The following is a 20,970-nucleotide window of genomic DNA, read 5'->3' on the forward strand; positions in this document are numbered from 1 at the left end:
TAACGAGAGAGCGAGCGGCAGAGGCCTCCCCCTCCCCCCTCAGAGAGCGGCGCCTTCGCCTCAGGGGGCTCGCGGGCCCCTCCCCCACTCTGGCGGGGGGGCAGGGTCGCCCCCCGGGCCTGGGCCGCGGAGGAGGGGGCTGCCCGCCGGAGGAGGAGGAGGGGGCGCCCCGCGGGAGCGCCATGGGGGCCTCGGCCCGGCCCTGAGCAGGCGCAGACCCCCCTCCTCCCCCTCCCCCCCCCTCCCTTCGCAGACAGCCCCCCCGCCCCTCCCCCACCCCCCAGCATGTTCTCGGTGCTCTCCTACGGGCGGCTGGTGGCCCGCGCCGTCCTGGGCGGCCTCTCGCAGACCGACTCCCGCGACTACAGCCTGGTGACGGCCAGCTGCGGCTTCGGCAAGGACTTCCGCAAGGGCATCCTGAAGAAGGGCATGTGCTACGGCGACGACGCCTGCTTCGTGGCCCGGCACCGCACGGCCGATGTGCTGGGTGAGCCCAAGCGGGGAGCTGGGAGGGCGGCGGCTGCCCCTCCTCCTCCTCCTCTCGCCTGCTTTCCTCCCTTTCCCTCTTTTCCTCCCTCCCTTCTCTTCCCTTCCTTCCTTCTTTCCCTCCCTCCTTCTGCTTCTTTCATTCCTTCTCTCCCTCTCTCTCACTCTTTTCCTCCTTTCTCTTCCCTTCCTTCTTTCCCTCCCTCTGCTTCCCTCTCTCCCTCCCTCCCTCTCCTCTTGCCCTCCCTCCCTCCCTCCATTCACTTCCACTCTTTTCCTTCCTTCCTCCTCTTCCCTTCCTTTCCTCCTTTCATCTCATCCCTCCCTTCATTGCATTCCCCCTCCCCTTTCACTCTTTTCCTTCCTCCCTTTCTCTTTTTCCTCCCTTCCTCTCCTTCCCTCTGCCTTCCTCTATCCCATTCCTCCTTCCCTCCCTCTGCTTCCTTCTCTCCCTCCCTCCCTCTCCTCTTGCCCTCCCTCCCTCCCTCCATTCACTTCCCCTCTTTTCCTTCCTTCCTCCTCTTCCCTTCCTTTCCTCCTTTCATCTCATCCCTCCCTTCATTACATTTCCCCCTCCCCTTTCACTCTTTTCCTCCCTCCCTTTCTCCTTTTCCTTCCCTCTGCCCTCCTTTATCCCATTCTTCCTTCTCTCCCTCTCCTTCCCCTTCCTTCTTCCCTCCATCCCTCCCTGGGCTTCTTTCTCTCCCTCCCTCCCTCTCCTCTTGTCCTTTCTCCCTCTCTCCATTCACTTCCCCTCTTTTCCTTTCTTCCTTCCTCCTCTTCCCTTCCTTTTCCTCCTTCCCTCCTTTCATCCCATCCCTCCCTTTCTCTTTTTCCTTCCTCCCTCTCCTTCCCTCTGCCTTCCTTTACCCCATTCCTTCTTCCCTCCATCCCTCCCTGTGCTCCCTTCCTTCCTTCCTCCCATTCCTCCTCTCCTTCCTCCCTGCTTGCACCAACTCCCAGCTTGGGAAAGAGCAGCCCCAGGTAGCAGTTGCTGGGCCACCTGGATTGCATATCTAGAGGCGCTGGGAAGAACCAGCTAATTGCCGATTAAGCCTGATGCTGCTGCTCCTCCTGCTGCCTCACTTACCACCGAAGCTCATCCGGATGCCCAGCCCAGCCGTAGCATCCTAAACCCCCGGCTGGCAGCCTCCGAGCTAAGCCTGGCAATCCCCGCTTGCTTTGCTCCTTGGCAGAGCGCTGAAGAGGTCACCGGCAGGGCCAAAATGGCAGCGGGTTTTATTCTTTGAAAGCCGCCGTTTCTAAGTGGTGCTTTTGCCTATCTGGATTACAGTTGGGGGGGGGGAGGCTCTCCCTTAACCTTGAACCCAAAGCCAAGCCTTTGGAGGTGAGGCTTCCCCGCCTTGTGACCTTGCCAGGGGCAAAGGTGAAGTGACACCTGCATGACATTGGGTGGGGGTGCCAGAGGTCAGACGTGGCTTGCCACACCCGCCCCACGGGGTTTCGGGGCTCCCTCCGGAGGGGCAGCTCAACAGCGGCAGGAGAAAACTGCAGCTCCCCTGCGAGGGGAGGGGGCTTTCCGGACCCCTTTCAGGCACTTTTGAGAGAACAGAATTCCAGGTTACGATGTCAGCCATTGGGGCTTTGGGACGTGTGTTTAACAGTGGCCGTTTCTCTTGTGTCTGAAATGTATTTTATGAACATTGCCGGGGTAGCCTTACGCAGGGAGTAAACCCTAAAGAAATGCAGCCAATGAGCTGAGCTGGTCTTCCAAGCCCGGGCACATGGAAGGGAACGCTGCAGCTGCTGAAATGCCCATAGGAGCATCAGAAGAGGGCAAAGGTCCTACAGGCTGCCTTTTCATTTTTATTGTCCAGTTGTCTTTGGCTTTGGGCTAGGAGGCCCAGCGAGATGGAGATCCCCGAGGTGCCCTAACCTCTGCCTGCAATCTTTTCTTAATTCGGTTGAAACTGAGTAGGATGTGGTGCAGCCCTGTCTCTCTGCAGAGGCGCATGGGCTGAGTGGGAAGGCGGGGAGCGAACTCGGCGTGATTCATCCTGGTTCTGCACTGCGTTTGAGGGCTGCACCTCTGGGGTGCCTTGCCTGCCTGCCCACCTCCCCTAATTGATGGCGCTGCAGGGCCTGAGGCTGCTCACAGCATCACAGGTTCACCCGCACCGTAGAGAGGGAATTCTGCTTTAGATCCTCCCCGTTCAGGATTCTTGGCAGTACAGATGCTTTGGGGAAGGGGAAGGGATGGATCTTGCAATCCAGCTGCATCAGAACAAGCGCAGGTAGTCCTCGACCTGCGGCCACAATGGAGCCCAAAATTTCCGTCCCTAAGCGAGACATTTGTGAAGTGAGTTTAACCACCTTTCTTGCCATGCTTGCTCAGTGAATCCCTGCCGTTGATAAGTGAGTAACCGGGTTGTTAAGCAAATCATGCTTCCCCGTTGAGTTGGCTTGTCAGAAGGTCGCAAAAGGGGATCGTGTGACCCTGGGATACGGCAACCGTCATAAGTATGAGTCGGTTGCGTCTGCATTTTGATCACTTGACCTTGGGGGATGCTACAAGGGTTGTAAGTATGAAAAACGGCCCCTTAAGTCCCTTTTTTCAGTACCGTTGTAACTCTGGTCACTTAACGAACTGTTGTAAATTTGAGGACTACCTGTAGATGGCTTTAAAGCTTTTGGGGTGCCCTTTAGCAACTTGGTGGAGTTTTTTGGTCGATGTGAAGATGTTTCATACCTGCCTTTTAGCCAAGGCTGAGTCCAGCACAGCCGGCCTCTACAATCCACAGGGGCCTCGTGTTGGGTGACTGGTGTGATATTGGTGCCTTGGGACCCCCCCTCTTTCCCCCCCCCCTCAAATGATCTCGCTTTCAACCAGGAGGCGCTGCAGATGGAACTGGGTGGGTTGAGGTAAAGATGGACATTTCTTGATTCCAGCTCAAAGCCTACAATAAGGAGGATTCCGGTTGCTGCTGTCACTTCTCAGTTCAATCTCTTTGCATTTTTTAATGGGCTTTTTGTGGGTGTGTGTGGGGGGGAGGGTACCTCATGGCATCCTTTCCCCCCTCCCCCCCTTCTGCTTTTCCTCGGTGTCCTCGCTTGACCTCTCTACCCTTCCCTTCTTGCCATCCGCAGCTCCGTGTTTTCCTATCTGAGATGTCTTTAATTTATGCTTCTCAAATGCAACGGATGACACATCGCTTATTTTGGCACCCTGGACATTTTGATCCTTTCGGAGTCTCTTCAGCCAAAAAGGAAGGAAAAACAAAAAAAACAAAAACCGGGCCTTATTATGCCAGTTTCTTTTTTTCCATCTAGGCCCTGAATTTTTTCTCTCTTTCTCTCCCCCACCCCAGCCTCCCCCTCTCGATGGTAGGAGTTCCTTGGCTTTCTGCTTGGAAAGCCTCTGTTCACTGGGGAAGGGTGTGGAAAAGTCAGAGGAGATATTCCTAGGGGGTGGGACCTGAATGGGACACCTGGAGCCGGCCCAACTTCCAAGCCATGACCTCGTTTGACTGGAAGTTGGGGGGAAAAAAAGTACACACAACTTTTGCCTGTGGTGTAATCGTTGTGATCCGAAAAATACACTGGTCAAGGAGTCTGCTCTGTGCATGAGAGTGAACTGTGACCCAGTAAGTCTTCCCCACCAAGGCCCAAAACTTTGGCAAAGTGCCCAGGTCCTCCAGACAACAAAGTCCTAAAATTCTCAGCCAGGGTTTTGGAAGGAGTGGCAGGCTGGTTTTAGATAAGCCATCAGGATCTTTTTGAGTTTCAGGCCTCGCCTCGCCTGCAATGGAGAAGCATCTGTAATGGACTGGCAGATTAAGTCATCCCGTATATTAAGGCAAGCGTCATATAGGTACCCGGGGAAATCTGGGTCTTACGCCCTGTGTTTTATGTGTAATATTTATATATTGCTGACTCCTCAAGGACTCCCTTCGGTTTACAATCTCGCATGCAAAATCAGTTAATGTATAAAAACATCCGCCTCTCTCCATCTCTACAATCCAGCAACAATTTAGGTATGAAAGCTTCTGTCCTGAAGGCCACAAGAGGTGCACCATCTCAAATTGAGGGAGAAGTTATTCCAGGGAGGATAGATTGAAGGCCCCAAACAGTCCCCTTCCCCACATTTCATAAATGGGGGAAGACTCTCGACATCTCAACTTAAGACAAGCGAATTGGGTAGGAAGGTTGTACCTGAAGGAGGTGATACTCTGCATACAATACTTGGTCGCAAAATAATTAAAAGGCTTTGCAGATTAAAACCAGCACACCTCTTTGCATGCATAACATCCTCACCCATATTTGCAAATATGTGGATTTAGGAATCGCATTTCTCAACTTTTGATTGTCAAAGGTGATCAATTTTCTAGGTGAGGGGGGAAAATGCTTGTTCACCCTTATGACTAAATCGTTTTTTCTACATTTTTTTTTAAAAAAAGACTCCTGTCATCACCAGGAACACATTTTTAAAAATTCTGCAAGGTGATCCTTCCATTTCCCCAAAGGTTAGAGTGAAGTTACGACGACAAACGTCAACCAGGTCTGGCTGGTTTCCTCCCGAGTCTTATCTGCTGAGTTAAATTCTAGAAGATCTGTTTTAAAAAGAGAACTGCGTGCCAGACCAGTTAGTAATCTCAATCAGGTTGGAAAGATAACACATTTTTGAAAAGACGGAGGAAGCGCGAGAACAGATGAGGAAGTTGTAAGCCTCTTCAGGGAATCTAGTTGCCCAAGAGGCGTCTCTCGTGTTAAATAATCAGAAATATTTAATTGAAGGACATTTCCTTCAGCGAGGGAGATGTCCTGTGTAATTTTGGCACCTTTAAGATGGGTGGACTTCCATTCCCAGAATTCCCCAGCCAGCATAACACAGCATACCATAGCTGGCTGGGGAATTCTGGGAATGGAAGTCCACCCATCTTAAAGGTGCCCAAGTTGAGAACCACAGATCTAAGGACACCTTGCCTTCTGAAACCCCTTCAGGTAGACAAAATTTAAGCATAAGAGGGTGAGGTGTGATAGAGGCTGTTAGTGTGTGTGTATGTGCCTTTGAATTGTGTGTACTCCCAAGTCAGACAAGGTGAAATAAGTCCCTGGCATTTGGATTCTGGGAGCGCCGGCTCTGATAAGAAATGCCAGAAGGTGACTTTGCCAGTTGAACCAAAACAATAGCCGGGACAACCTCCTTCGGCACACGCCCGCTTAGAAGTCAGAGCGCCATTGTCTTAACACCCCTTTACGTCTCTTCCCTTAGCAGCCTTGATTTCCTCAGCCCTCCTGAGGGTGGGAGGAGGTGCCCGTCCCATTATTCTGCCGAAATTGTGCCGTCTCTCTCTCTCTCTCTCTCTCCCCACAATCTCATTGCCGGTTTCATCAGGGTGATCTTGCTTAATGAAAGAAAAGAAGAAAAAAGGAAGACTCTCGTGATGCAATTGACTTTGCAAATCAGGAAGTCTCGTTTGAAGGACAGCCGGGCGACAGATGAAGGGATTATTTCCCGTAGGCTGGGAGGCAAATCACCCAGGAAGGCCTTTGAACTTTGCCACCCTTCTCCATTACTCAGCTGGGCTGACCTTGGCATTGCCTTTGTGCTCAGCCTCAAATCTGCTGCTCTGCTGCCGCGTTTTCCTCATCCTGGAGAAACCGCAGGCCGTTTACTTGCGGGAGGCGTTGATTGCCGACTGAGGCCGAAACGGGGAGTAGTGAATCTTGATAACCCTTTGCCATTTGTAGGCATCGTGGCCATCTTTCATGAAAAGGTTCCTGCCGTTGCTCTTTCTCTTCTTAGTCATCAATGGCTTTTTGCAAACGGGAATAAAAAGCTCAAACCAGCTTTTGGGGGGGCGGGAACGCTGGAAGCTTTCTGCCGATTCCCCAACGCCTCCCTCCCTCTTGGCCTTGGGTTGCTCGGCGCTCCTGTCATCCTCTGCAGCTGGCCTCGTCATTGAAATCCACGTACATAACGTGTCACAGGCGGTAACTCCGGGGACCACGCCGGCCGCCTTCTCTGCAGATTGTAAAAACACAGAAACCGACTGAAGGCAGACAACAAAAACCCACTTCGCTCTCCTCTTGAGAAATCGGCGACTTCCCCGCTCTGTTTTATCTGTGCATTCATAACTCTGAGAGTTGGGTCAGCCCAGAGGCAGAGCACAGATTCTCACTGGGTTGTCGTTTGAAGAGTCAGCTTGGCTTTTGAGTTTCATGTTCAGCACATAGATGTTTAGGAAGGAAGGAAGTAAGGAGTGGAGAAGGCAGGAGAGATGGAAGGAGATGAGAAGGAAAGAAAGGAAGGAGTGGAGAAGGAAGGGAAGGCAAGAGAGAAGAGATGAGAGAAGGCAGCCAGCTAGGCAGTGCAATTGTGTTTTGTTCTGGCTGGCATAGAGAAGGGGGATCCTTCGTTGCTGTGCTGATGCGAATACTAGAAAAAATACTAGAAAAGAAATAAACTGGACACAGCCACACTGGGACTATTTTGGGGGTCGGTTGACGCTGATCTCCTGCAACATGTTGGCAGAGCCCCTGGGCCATGCCACCGTCAGCTTTAATGGCTGTTTCAGCCGGGAACATAAAGAAAGGGCAGTTGGCAGATTAGCAGACTTCATTTTATGTAATAAATCAGTTTTAACTTTTTGGCCAGAGATTAGTGGCTCTTTGTTCCGAAGGAGATATGCCTGAAGCAGATTTCCTGATTAGTGACTCATGCAGCCTCCTGAGCGATGCTATATGATGATCTATCTTCACATCTGCGGTAAAAGGTTGAATTTTTCCTGTGTTAAATCAGTCAGATGGTTTTTTCCAAAGAAAAATGCTGCATTCTGCCTTCCCCTGGTTGTTATTTCTTATAAGTACTGTCATTTTCTGGAACACAAAGTATCAGCTGATCCTCCTGCTGCTGCTTTTCCTTACGTCGGTTTGGTGCTGAAACCCTGCGAAAATTATTTTCAAAATTACCTTTGGGACTAGGACATCCTCTGCCCCGAACGTGTCTTGTCCCTTTATTCTGCATTTCGTAAACGCGTGGCTAACGTAGAAATGAGAATGTCTTTTGTAAAAAAAAACTCCAGAAAAGGCGTTCAGAGGGGCTGTCCTTGGTCCTGTTGAGAGCAGCTGCTGCTCTACTTTCCCACTTCTGCAATCCTGACATCACTGCATCAGTTCCTCCTTTGGGCTTTTGCAAGGAAAAAAACCCAAAACTGGTGCTTTATTGAGGTGTTGGGTGAGGAACTCTGGGAGTTGAAGTCCCCAAGTCTTAAAAGTTGCCAAGGTTGAAGACCCCTGTTCTAGTCCAACCTCGACCCAAGGCAGGAGTCCTTATAAATGGTTGTCCAGCACCCACAATTCCAGCAGACAAGCTGTGCCATTGCTGTCTCCTTGCCAGGAAATTCCTCCTTAAATCCAGGTTGGATCTCCCCTCCCACCCCATTGCTTCTTGTCCTGCCCTCAGGTGCTACGAAGAACAAATTGACCACCTCTTCTTGTGACAGTCATTGGAAGATGGCAATCGTGTTCACCCCCTAAGTCTCCTCTTCATTAAGCTGAAAGCACCCTTGGTACCTTTTGCTAGTCCTTCTCGTGTGGCAGGGGTTCTCCAAACTCTGGGAGTTGAAGTCCACAAGTCTTAAAAGTGGCTGAGTTGGAGACCCCACTGTACCCCATCAATTCAGAAGGCAACTAGAAAGTCCCTTTTAGAAATTGTTTGTTTGTTTATTCAGCATGTGGCAACTACAGAGGTCATGCAATCAGTGATGTGCCAATTTAGTTTAAATTAGAAATGGTGGTAAACCAAGAATAAACCAGTCAGGGCTGACTTTTCTTTCTCTCTCTCTCTTTTGAAGGGGTGGCTGACGGCGTCGGAGGCTGGCGAGACTACGGCGTCGACCCGTCTCAGTTCTCAGGGACTCTGATGCGCACTTGTGAACGTTTGGTCAAGGAAGGACGGTTTGTGCCCAGCCACCCGGTGGGAATCCTCACCACCAGCTACTGTGAGCTGCTGCAGCACAAAGCCCCCCTGCTCGGTAAGAGAGAGACCCCTCCCCCCCATAGCCCTCCACTCTAGGGGGTGGTGCTCATCTCCGTTTCAAAGCCGAAGAGCCAGCGCTGTCCGAAGGCGTCTCCGTGGTCATGTGGCCAGCATGACTCAATGCCAAAGGCGCACGGATCGCTGTTGCCTTCCCACCAAAGGGGGTCCCTCTTTTTCTACTTGCATTTTTTTTGACATGCGTTTGCTAGGTTGGCAGAAGATGGGACAAGTCACGGGAGCTCACCCCATACACAGCGCTAGGGATTCGAACCGCTGAACTGCCGACCTTTCAATCGACAAGCTCAGCATCTTAGCCACTGAGCCACCACGTCCCTATTACAGATTTATTAGGCATGTCATATTGGCACATCTGGTGAAAACCCGACTCTGAAGGTCCCGGGGTTTCCCCCATCCAAATTAAAAGTCAAAGTTCTTTCCCCCCCCCCCCCCCCAGTCCACATGTCCATCAGATGGCCCAAACCGGTCACAGCCCCAACCCCAGTTGGTTCCAGTCCCCGCCTGCCCAGCCTCTGGGGAGATCGTCCTCGGTTCCCAAGAGAAAGAATTTTATTTTGGCTACAAGTCCCCAGCTGTCTCTATTCCCTCCCCCACTCCCGTTCCCACAGCCCCAACCAGCGTAACTGTGGCAGCCCTGAAGATGCTCCAAAATGGCTTCAGGATTGACACCTTGGGCATCTGCTTCCCCTTTTATCTTGAGTCCCCAGGACCAGCCTGGCCGAAGGGAAACGAATGAATGACCTTTTGCCCAGTGATGACTCCGCTTGCTGCTCCTCACCTGTTTTGAGGCTTCTGTGCCAAGAAATCTCTCCCCACCCCCACCCCACCCGGTCTCTCTCTTAATGTGGGTTATTTTTAAGTGCCCTCCGCTGATCCCGGGAGGAGGCACTGTCCTTGCTGTGACACGTCTCCCGGACAGCCTTTGCCCCAGAGAATGGTCTCCTTGGGTCCGTTCAAACGCTCCTTCTCCAGGGGGGCCCATTCTCCAATGCCATCCGGTCGGTCTGGGGGCCCAGGTCCTCCTCTCAATGGCACCTTGCCAAGGAAGGCCCTCTTGAGGAGAACGCCTGCTCAGATCTGCCCCCTCCACGAGGACCACCGAGGCTGTCCCTGGAGGGATGTATGTTTAGAATAGAAGAAGAGAGTTGAAGGGACCTTGAAACGGGGGTGAAATCCAGCAGGTTCTGATAGGTTCTGGAGAACCAGTAGCGGAAATTTTGAGCAGTTTGGAGAACCAGCAAACACCACCTCTGGCTGGCCCTAGAGTGGGATGGGAATGGAGATTTTGCAGTATCCTTCCCCTGCCATGCCCACCAAGCCACGCCCACACAGAACCGGTCATAAAAAAAAATTGGATTTCACCACTGCCTTGGAGGTCTTCTAGTCCAACCCCCTGTTTAGGCAGGAAACCCTATTCCACTTCAGACAAATGGTTATCCAACCTCCTCTTAAAAACCTCCAGTGTTGGAGCATTCGCAGCTTCTGGTGGCCAGCCGTTCCACCGGTTAATTGTTCTAACTGACAGGAAATTCCTCCTTAGTTCCAGGTTGCTTCTCTCCTTGATTAGTTTCCACCCATTGCTTCTTGTCCTGCCCTCAGGGGCTTTGGAGCAGGGGGTCTCCAACCTTGGCAACTTGAAGACTTGTGGACTTCAACTCCTAGCTTTGCTGGCTGAGGAATTCTGGGAGTTGAAGTCCACAAGTCTTCAAGTTGCCAAGGTTGGAGACCCCCTGCTTTGGAGAATAGCTTGACCCCCTCTTCTTTAGGCCATTTCACTCCTTCATCCCTTGGGATTTTTTATCTTTTCTCCAAACGGCTAGGGAATTTCCCCTTATCCAAAGACCTGCTCCCCAACCGGTTGGTTCCTGCATTGATGGCGCTGGTCCCACCATCCAGAGGTTTTATCTAGCTTTGTGTGGGTTGAAGGCAGGGAAGGAGACCCCCTTCCCCCTGGTTGAAACGGGGGCAGAGGTTTCCCCCCTTTGCAAATCCTCAGCAAAAGGAAGCCGGGACTGCAAGGCACCCAGCTGGCTGTTTTTCCTTTCGGGGGGGAAGAATTCTGCTCCTGCTTTCAAAGGGGCTTGAAATACCGGCTTTAACCAGAGCGGTTTTGACTTGTCAGGAAGGAGAAAACAATCTGCCTTCCCTCAAAACTGCAGGGGGCAGCGGATTTAGAAATCAGCTGGAAGCCCCTGGCCAAAATTCTCACCTCAAGGACCTTGTTTTTTTATACCTCATTTGCGCCTGGCTCCAGGTTTTGTGCCAAGGGGAGTTTGTAACTGCTGGTGTTTCAGAAGCTGGACTGCGAGTCTGGCCTTTTTGGGTAGACCTCGACTTATGATCAGAACGGAGGCCTCCCCCCCCCATTTCTGTTGCTAAGTGAGACCCTTGTTAAGTGAGTCTTGCCCCATTGTACGACCTTTCTGGCCACGGTTGTTCAACGAATCTGGCTTCCCCCATAGACTTTGCTCATCGGAAGGTCGCAAAAGGGAATCACGTGACTCCCCCTCCACCCCCAGGGCACTGCAGCCGTCATAAATACAAGTCAGTTGCCAAGCCTCCGAATTTCTGTTTTTCTTCTAGTTTTAAAAAGGTTTTATTAAATATAAAAAATTCAGTGTCCACGTAAACGATGTGCTGTCTGAGTACAGTCACTTTTGAGAAATAGTAATCACAATAAAAACCATAATGACACTTGGGCTCTTATTGTCTTTATTGTGATTGCTATTTCCCAAAAGATCAAGGGACCACGAGGATGTTGCCACGATTGTATGAAAACCGGCCCTAAGTCGCGTTTTTCTGTGCCGTCGTAACTTCGGACGGTCACTAAACGAGAGGTTGTGAGCCAAGGTATCAGCCAGCCAGGTTAAAAGCAGCCAGATTGACGTTTCCCGCCAGGTGAATGTTTGACTCTCCATCCTAGGGAGCAGCACGGCTTGCATTGTCGTCCTGGATCGGACCACGCGGCGCCTGCACACCGCAAACCTGGGCGATTCGGGCTTCTTGGTGGTCCGGGGGGGCCGAGTAGTGCACCGCTCCGACGAACAGCAGCACTATTTCAATACTCCGTTCCAGCTCTCGATAGCGCCGCCCGAAGCCGAGGGAGTCGTCTTCAGCGACAGGTAAGGCCTTTCCCGTGTGATTTTGCGAGGAGGGAAGGCAACCTGCCCCTCAGGTGGGTCTGCAGGGAAAGTTCAGGAGGAGCTGCGTTTCCAGCTCAGTTTCTACCTGGTGGAGACCGGATTGGAGTTGACGCTCCCGAGTGATTTAGCTGCTGATTTTTCTTTCCATTGTTGTTTTTGTTATTTGGTTTGGGCCTTCCAGTGATGGCAAATGCTGTTTGGTTATTTGTGGCATGGGGAAGGACTCTTTAAATCAAGGTTTGTCTGTCCTGGGAGTTTTCAGATGGGTGGACTTCAACTCAGCCGGCTGGGGAATTCGGGGAATTGAAGTCCACCCATTTGATAGCTCCCAAGGCTGACCAACACTGATTTAAGTAGATTAAATTCTTTTGCTAGTGTTTGGCAGGGCTCTATTCTCTTGCAGTATTCCTCACTTCCCTTTCTGCAGCCGGTTATCAGTTCGCAGAGCTAATTTCTGGCAGCTATTTTTAAGTGCTCAGGCCCAGCTGATGCTTTCCCTCCTTCGACTACAAAGGCCCAGGCATCTGATTCAGTCCTTCCTATTTCCCCCCTGGGCGACTTGTTTGCAAAGCAAAACCACCGTTACGTGTTGTGAGGGGAAATATTGACACGACGGTAGGGAGTGTGTTTGGTTTTCAAACCTGGCCGGGTACATGCCGTATTGTACCCAGAGGACATAACTCAGTTACAGGGATGGGAGGTGAAGGAATGTGAGAGAAAAACATTAAAAAATGTTGAGGCTGCTGGCCTGCTGATGGAAATGGGGGTGCCGAATAGGTCAGCATAACAGAGTTGGAAGGGACCTTGGAGGTCTTCTAGTCCAACCCTCCACTCAAGCAGGAGACCCTATACTATTCCGGACAACAGGTGGTCCAATCTCTTCTTTAAAATTCCCAGTGTTGGAGCACCCACAGTTTTGGAGGTATCCCTCTCTCCATCTGTCATGTATCTTTATCTATCTATCTATCTATCTATCTATCTATCTATCTATCTATCTGTCTATCTATCATAAAATCCTAGGGATGGAAGAAACCTTGGAAGTCTTCTAATCCGTGCCCCCAAGCAGGTGACCCTATACCATTCCAGACAAGTGGCTGTCCAATCTCTTTTTAAAAAATCTCCAATGATGGAGCACCCACAACTTCTGGTGGCAAGCTGTTCCACTGGTTAATTGTTCTCACTGTCAGGAAATTTCTCCATAGTTCTAGGTTGGATTTCTCCTTGATCAGTTTCTACCCATTGCTTCTTCTCCTGCCTTCAGGTGCTTTAGAGAATAGCTTGACTCCCAATATCTCAGGAGTTTGTGGCAGCCCCTGAGATATTGGAAGACTGCTACTGTCAAGTTGCAAAGCTTTTTTTAAATTCGGAGTTCTTAAATTTTTGGGTTTTTTAGCTAATTTTGGCCTTAAATGTAATACTTTTAATAATTTTTTAAATTTAAATTGTGATATTTGTATTGTGTTTTTACCTGGCTGTACACCGCCCCAAGTCCTTTGGGAGAGGAGCGGTATAGAAATAAAATTATCCTTATCCTTTCAAGTTGCCATGAGCAGGAGGGAGGGAGAACTGATGGAGCTGATTGAATTCCCTAACTGAAACTACATTCCACAGATGTTTTCTTTTCCCGCAATCAGTAGGAGAGTTTTGGGTTTCACAGACAGCCAAAGTGGTTAATTGGAGAATGTGATTTAGGATACGGCCAGGGAGGAGGGGGGAGAGAGGGTCATAGGCGAACGTAAATCTACGTGGGATTAGTTCTAACTGCATCCGAATATTGCCGAAATGGTGCTCCTAATAAATGACTGTATTTCTTTTGAAGTTTGGCTCGTGGCTCATGAATTAATTAGGGCACCTTTCGGAAACTTCACAGCTACCATGTCAATGCAGCTTGACTTTGCCTGTGAAGGCTGTAGTAGCTCCAACACAGCCTCGTTCAATCAGGGGCTTCTCCTCCTCCTCCTCCTCCTCCTCCTCCTCCTTCTCCTTCTTCTCAGATTTTGGGAAAGGTTCTGCGGCTGCTTAGATATTCCTGCAGTGAGACAGTACCTCCTGACAGCCAGAAAAGGGGAGGCACATGACTGCCGCTTGTATTTCAGCCCCCTTGAAAGTTTCCAGCCGTGCTGGATGCCCCATCCACTCCCCCTTGGCAGAACCCCAAGATCTGGCAGGGAAGCCTTGGAAAAGCACATTTTGTCCGACTGGAGCCCCGGCTGCAAAGGGCACCGCCATCCTGCAAAGAGCTGGAGCAAGAGGGGAAAAATTGCAGTGCTGTGTTGATCAAGGGAGGGCCTTTTGCATTCCTTTTGGGGACCCTCATTTGGAAAGTGTCGGGCAAGGTGTCCTCCTTGGCCCTGGGTGCCTAAAACCTCCCCCAGTGGCTCAGTCAAGCATCACCTCCGTGCTGGTCTTAAGGCAATTTAAAAAGGCCCTGGGCTCCATGTTGATTAGACTGGAGAAGTCTGTAGAGCAGAGGTCTTCAAACTTGGCAGCTTTAAGACTTGTGGATTTCAACTCCCAGAATTCTCCAGCATAGCTGAAGTCGAGTTGAAGTCCACAAGTCTTAAAGCTGCCAAGTTTGAAGACCTCTGCTGTAGAGATTCTCAGTCATCCAGGTGCTTTTTCAAATGTCCAGCAGTCTGCAAGGACAATAAATCCTTCCCCACCATCCAGTCAGAGCTGAAGAAGCTGCTTGGATGAGAAGCGAAACGTCTTCAAAGAAAACAAAACAAGGAAGTCCAGCTGCCTCCTGAAAAAGCCCTTTTTGGGATTAGACTGGGGGAGCCTGCTCTAGCTGCAGGATCTTGCTGGCGTAGGGGGAACTGCCCTTCCTGTACAGCTTAAGCATGAAAACCCCCCGAGCCTTTCAACTCACTCTCTCTATTCCCTCAATGTTTTCTCAGCCCGGATGCTGCTGACAGCACCACCTTCGACGTGCAGCTGGGAGACATCATCCTGACGGCTACGGACGGGCTCTTCGACAACATGCCGGACTACATGATCCTCCAGGAGCTGAAGAAACTAAAGGTAAGAGGAGAGGAGCTTGCAGTGGGTCCCACCTGGGAGAAATTAAAAGCGCATAAGGTCCCCTGACAGATAGCATTTCTTCCACAATTGTCCTGGTTGCCTTGGCGTTAAACGGCAGGGTGCAACTTTGGCTCAAATCTTGGTGGGTTTGGCAAAATCTCCCGGTCCTCCGCTTCATGAGCCTGTGACCTTCTGAACCTTTTCTTGGGGTTCAAAGGTACAGCCAGGAGCCGAGTAAAAGTTTAAAAGTTGAGGGCAGGTTTATCTTTTAATCTGCTCTTGTGCATCCCCTATAATTCCTGAAGCAGACAGGCTGCTCTCGGAGAGCTTAAAAATAAGCTTTTCAGAATCGGATCCACTCAAATTGGCCACCGTAGGGATTTGTCCTTGGTTTATTTAGCCTCGTGAGCCCCAGGTGGACCCGCCTCGCGAGAAAATCCAATCCCTTTGTGTTAGCGGTCCTGTTATACCGCCTGCTTTTGCGGCAGGTGAAAGGGAGAATCCCTTTGAACGTTCACACGGTTCCTCTTCACCTCCTCTTCCACCCAGAACTCAAATTACGAAAGCATCCAGCAGACGGCGAGCAGCATTGCCGAGCAAGCTCACGAGTTGGCCTACGATCCAAATTACATGTCTCCCTTTGCACAGTTCGCGTGTGACAATGGACTGAATGTAAGAGGTAAGAGCGGCTGAGCGGCCGGAAGTCAGCCCTCCTGCACGGCTGGGTTTCTTCCAAGGGCTCCGGAAGCCATGTTGGCTAGAACTCAGTTTGCAGAAGTGCGTGGAACGAGAGATGTTAACCCACATGCTAATTTTGATCGGGCAGGCATCAATGCATGCGCGCATATTTTTATACCTGCCACCGCATCATATGATTCGATTTTGTTTTGTTTGTGTAGAGATTTGTCTCAATTTCTTGGCAGGTTTGAATTGCTGGAGCTGGAGACAGTTCCCAAAGAATTTAGGGGAGGCTGTTGATACGTTTTGACGCCTTTTGGGGTTAAGTTTCCTTTTCCCGGCTGTGTGCTTAGGGGCAGGACTATTTAATTTTGCTCCTGCAGTTTTATAGCACCAGGTCTTCAGCTGCAAACTTATAGAATAACAGAGTTGGAAGGGACCTTGGAGGTCTTCTAGTCCAGCCCCCTGCTCAAGCAGGAGATCCTATACCTAGGATCCTAGACAAATGGCTGTCCAGTCTCTTCTTAAAAGCCTCGAGTGATGGAGCCCCCACAACTTCTGAAGGCAACTTCTGTTCCACTGGTTAATTGTCCTCACTGTTAGGAAGTTTCTTCTTAATTCTTGGTTGCTTCTCTCCTTGTTCAGTTTCCATCCATTGCTTCTTCTCCTGTCTTCAGGTGCTCTGGAGAATAGCTTGACTCCCTCTTCTTTGGGGCAGCCCCTGAGATATTGGAAGACTGCTACCATGTCTCCCTTAGTCGTTCTTTTCATTAAACTAGACACACCCAGTTCCTGCAACCGTTCTTCATAGGTTTTAGCCTCCAGCCCCCTAATCGTCTTTGTTGCTCTTCTCTGCACTCTTTCCAGAGTATCCACATCTTTTTATAATACTTTAAAAACTTCTCCCCGTCTTGCTTTTTAGGTGGGAAACCTGATGACATCACTGTTCTTCTCTCTATAGTAGCTGAATACACAGACTGACCAGCTGTGACACTCAGCTTTGAAAGACTGGTATGTCTCCAGCTGTTCTCCGCTTCACACGTACTATTTTCCTGCGGGCAGGAAGTCTCCTTTCTCTCTCTCTCTCTCTCTCTCTCTGCATCTGACCTCAGTGGCTAAACACACCTTACGTCCATTGCCTGTTCTAAGATGCAGTCAAGACCCCTGGCCCAAAACCTCAGCTGGAGGACACCTGGGGACACCTCCAAGCAAGAAATGAAGAAATTTTCAATACTTGAAGCCTTGTCTTTCAAAATTGGACTCAAGAGTTATCGCGTAGAAAGCGGGGTGGGGAAGGGGGGCTGAAGAGGGAATAACCTTTACTTATGGCTCTGAAGAGAAAAGCGAACAAACAAGAACGTCAGTTTAAAACTAATTCTGGGGAAGGGGTTTTCCAAATCGGCAAACAGGACCTAGTGAGGTCCCGAGAAGGTATTGCTGGAAAAAGCCCATTTCTCAAATCGGTGGAAGGTCAGTACGTCCTGTCCCTGGCTGAACATGTTGGAAAACTTGTGTTTGTAGCTGAATTCTCCATAGGCTTTCCAAGGGCAGTGAGCCTTTTGGTCTCTCTCTCTCTCTATACATTTCGACCTGGGCGACTTGGAAGATGTGCTGGCTGGGGAATTCTGGGAGTTGAAGTCCGCCCCATCTTCAAGTCACCCAGGTTGCAAAATATTGGTCTGCCTGCTATTAGCCAGGAGCTTTCTTACTCAATTTGGAACGCACAACTCGTCTGGAATTGTGGTGCGCATGTGTGAGAGAGAGTTTGTGAAGGTGCTAAACTGTTAATACCAGTGGAACGTCGGCCTGTGGCAAAACGGGGCCCTTTTCGTAGCTGAATTGTTCTGCCAGATCATCGCCTAACGCTCTCTTCGGTTGCAGAGAAAGTCTCAAGATGTCGAGGGAGGTTGAGCACCGGCTCGGGTGCTGAGCGCGAACAGGTTTCCCCGAGAAAATACATGTTTACAGGGCTCTAATTGCTAATTGGCAATATCGTAAATTTTATTAATTTTTTTTTTTTGCATCCACCCACACTCAGTCCAACTTCTCAGTAGCTATAAGTTCCCCTACCCCGTTTTTCTAAGCTCGTGTAAAAAAAACAAACAAAACCACAGCTGTTTTTATTTATACATAACACCTAAAGGTATGTATAAAAATCTTGGTTAGTTTTTCATAATTTTTTGTTGGTGTTTTTTTGCCTGTAGGAGAAACAAAAGTCCTTCGCAACGAAAAGCCATGTTTTATACAGCAAGTTGGGTCACGTTGATGTTTAGTTGATAATCTTGGCGAGTAAAAGCAACCGTCCTTGTTTTTTAAAAAAAAAAACTCACAAAAATGGGGTTTTTTTTACTGCCAGGTTTATTCTGTTAAAACTGTAAGTTTGAGGTTACCTCAGCCTGTTTTAAAAATTATTTTTTGGTGGTTGTATTGTACATTTGCATTATTGTGTCCGACTTTTTATTTATAATTTAACATGTACCGTGTACATGTGGTTCGTTCCTGCTTCTAACAGGCATTTCATTTGCGACGATAAGCGGCAAAAACAATAATAATAATTCATTTTTTAGAAACTGTTCCAACCAACTTTTCCAGTTATTTTTTAAAATCACCTTTTTTTTTTCTTTTGTCCAGATTGCCTTAACAACGTAGCTTGATGAAACTGATCGGTTTGGGGGGGTACGGATACAGGGTGGCATACGGTGAATGGATGAAAATTGCATAATATATATTTTAAAAAAAACCACGGCCCATTATAACGTTGTACAAACCATTTCAATCCCCTTTTCCCCCTCATCCTGATGCTGAACCAGCTGGGCCTAAGTACCTTCTGCTAGAAATTGTATATTAATAGGTCTTTATGCAACCCGTTTCCCACTTCGTTGGAGGGGTAGGTGAGCTCTTAATTGGGAATCCGCGTGTCGCTGGTGCCATCTCATATTTTGAGCAAATCCTGAAGAGCTACCGACTCTCCCCACTGTTTTTCCCATTGTCCTGGGTCTCTAGAGATCATCAAGCAGGGGTTAACATTCTTGCTGCCATACTCTTTAGCCTTTCTGCAATGGTTGGCTGACTATGGAGGGGAAGGTGCTTTAAAACACTGTTTCCCAACCGTGGCAGCTTTTAAGATGGGTGGACTTCAAGTCCCAGAATTCCCCTGCCAGCTGTGGGGAATTCTGGGAGTTGAAGTCCACCCATCTTAAAGCCGCCAAAGCTGAGAAACGCTGCTTTAAAAGTAGCAATGGGATTCGTAAGCCTTGGTTATGTTTCATTTAGAGCAATTTCTACTCTGTAAAGCCATTTGTTCCTTAGGACCGTTTTTTTTTTTTTTAGCTATGGTCAAATTGAATTTTTAAAACTTGCATTGTCCCCCTTTCCTCCCCTTTGGGACACCAAAGACCCCCGTGGAGTTTATAGCTTTCCGGCCATCTGTTTTTTAAAAGCAATACTGTATTTTAAAACAAATTCTATTGCATGCTTGAGATCTCCCGCCCACCCCCTCCCACCCCCTATTTTAAGATGAGCCTTCAATCCTAATAGACCCCGATTTCTTCCCTGGGAACTTTAAAGCTGTCTGCGCACAAGAATTTTATTTTTTTACAAAAAGGAAAAAAAAAAAAAAACCCAGGAAAGGAAAAGGCGAAGTCTCCTGGCCTTGGTAACACCATCTTCACGCCGACCCTCCAAGCCGTAGTGCTTCTATTCCGGGCAATCTGGGCTTAGGAATTGGCACATTCCATTTTCCTTCCTTCCCTAAAAACCGGGGACACCTTGACGGCCAGACCCCAACCTGCATTTGAGGAGGGTGGGAGCCCATGTGTGAGAAACCCCTGATTCATTGGAGCAGCTCCGGGGTCGTTGCATTTTGAGATGCAAAGAGGGTGGTGGAGGGGCCTCTGCCGCTCTGAATGAGGAGGGGGTTTGCATCTTGGGCTCCATTTTCTTCGCTCAGGCTGGGGGTGGCAGCATCGCCTGTGGGGCCCAGAGCTGCCTGGCAGAGAAGCAAACTCTGATTTCTCGAGGGTGGGATGGGCGACGGTTTTCCCAGCCCTCCCCTTCTCTGTAGCACCTCTGCCCTCTTAAGTCTGCTGCATGGCAGGGGGTCCCCCAAAAGCTGGAGATGGGAATGCTAAACATCTTCACCCATCTCTTCCTTGAGGGGGGGGCTTGGCAGCCTCCTGCTTCCCCCCTCCTCTGCAGAAAGCTCTCTCCTGCTTTCTTAGGAGCCCCTCCGGATCCCGCTTGGTTTCCCCATTCGATCTCTCTTGCTGTAGTAAGGATCGAATAGGAAAAGAAAGCAACTTGAAATCTGGGACTTGAAGGGGAAAGGGATCTTAAGAAACTGTCCATGGTGGAAGCAGAGATAAGAAATCATGGGAACGGCTCTTTTCCTGCAGGAGACCAGACTCGATCCAGACCTGGGTTTTTGCGTTTTTAATTTCGTTGTTTTTTTTTTTAATTTCCTTCTGACGAGGATAGCTGATCTAATGAGGATGCCGTTTTTTCTTGTTAAATGAGACTATCGTGACCTGTAACTTACCTATAAAAAGGAAATTTAAATTATGTGAATTGAATGTCTGGAGTATAATTTGTGCGAGAATAGTATCTGTAAATACATTTAAATGAACTGTAAAGATATTTAATAAATATAGTATTTATACAATATACAGGGGCTTCCTTGAATTGTAACTGTTGTGGTTGCTCTGTTGCAATTTTGTCTCCCCCGCACACCCACATTTTCATCAATGCTTCCGAACCTTGGCAGCTTGAAGATGTGTGGACTTCGACTCCCAGAATTCCCTAGTCATCATGGGGAACTCTGGGAATCGAAGTCCACACATCTTCAAGTTGCCAAGCTTGGAAAACACAGATTTAAACCACCAGGCCTCAAAATGGCCCCTCTAAAAGCCAAGAAAGAGCTATTCCAAGTATATACAGCATGTCTGCCTTTTAATTTCTTTCACTAAGAAAATTCCTAAAAAACACATTTCATTGCTCAAACAGGCAACATAAAAGGAATATATTGATCTTTCGTACAATATTTGCTTTTGTTGTAATATTTAGCCAGTAGTTCCCGGCAGGTCATGCGTCCTTAGCAACAGCGAGACACTAAAATTAAAAAATTTTAAATCTTGTGTACAATGAGGAATTCAGTGGAAGGAGCAAAGGAATATATGTCTTTCTCCAAAAAAAAAAAAAAAAAAGCATTTTATGGACGTTTGGGGGAGTTTAATAAGCGCTCTGCTGCTTGAGAAACGGTTCTCCATTTTCTGTTCCTGGTTTCGCTTTGCTTTCAAAAGCAGCCTCCCTTCGCATTCTTCTTCGCTGAAGCAGATCTTAAAGAAGGAGCCCAGGCAGCAGCAATAGTGTGTGATTAATTGTCTTTTGTTAGGTTGCTGTGGGGAACTGCCAGCGAGAAAGGCTAAACCTGCCCAAAGCATCTTGACCACCGAATGGCTGAACACGCTTGTAAAACATGGCATCTGGGATTGCATCCTACGATGCTTTCAAGTTGATTGTAATATAAAAACTCTGATTTTTGAAAAACCTCCAAAACGGCTCTCACAAGTTTTTCCCACATTGAAACAAGGTCACTGAATATTATACACACCTAGACCAAAA

General features: G+C 49.0%; 1 protein-coding gene across 1 annotated transcript; it reads left to right on the top strand.

The window, feature by feature from the left end:
- The first annotated feature begins 17 nt into the window (after window positions 1–17).
- PPTC7 (protein phosphatase targeting COQ7) lies at window positions 18–17,773 on the top strand. The gene is made up of 6 exons (XM_034428818.3): window positions 18–487; window positions 8,304–8,483; window positions 11,430–11,628; window positions 14,550–14,673; window positions 15,223–15,352; window positions 16,274–17,773. Exons 1-6 carry the CDS (start codon window positions 286–288, stop codon window positions 16,330–16,332), a joined length of 894 nt encoding a protein of 297 aa, XP_034284709.1. The 5' UTR covers window positions 18–285; the 3' UTR covers window positions 16,333–17,773.
- Window positions 17,774–20,970: the final 3,197 nt, after the last annotated feature.

Source organism: Pantherophis guttatus, chromosome 17, assembly GCF_059756535.1.
Source record: "Pantherophis guttatus breed Tessera chromosome 17, ASM5975653v1, whole genome shotgun sequence".
NCBI classification, from domain to species: Eukaryota; Metazoa; Chordata; class Lepidosauria; order Squamata; family Colubridae; genus Pantherophis; species Pantherophis guttatus.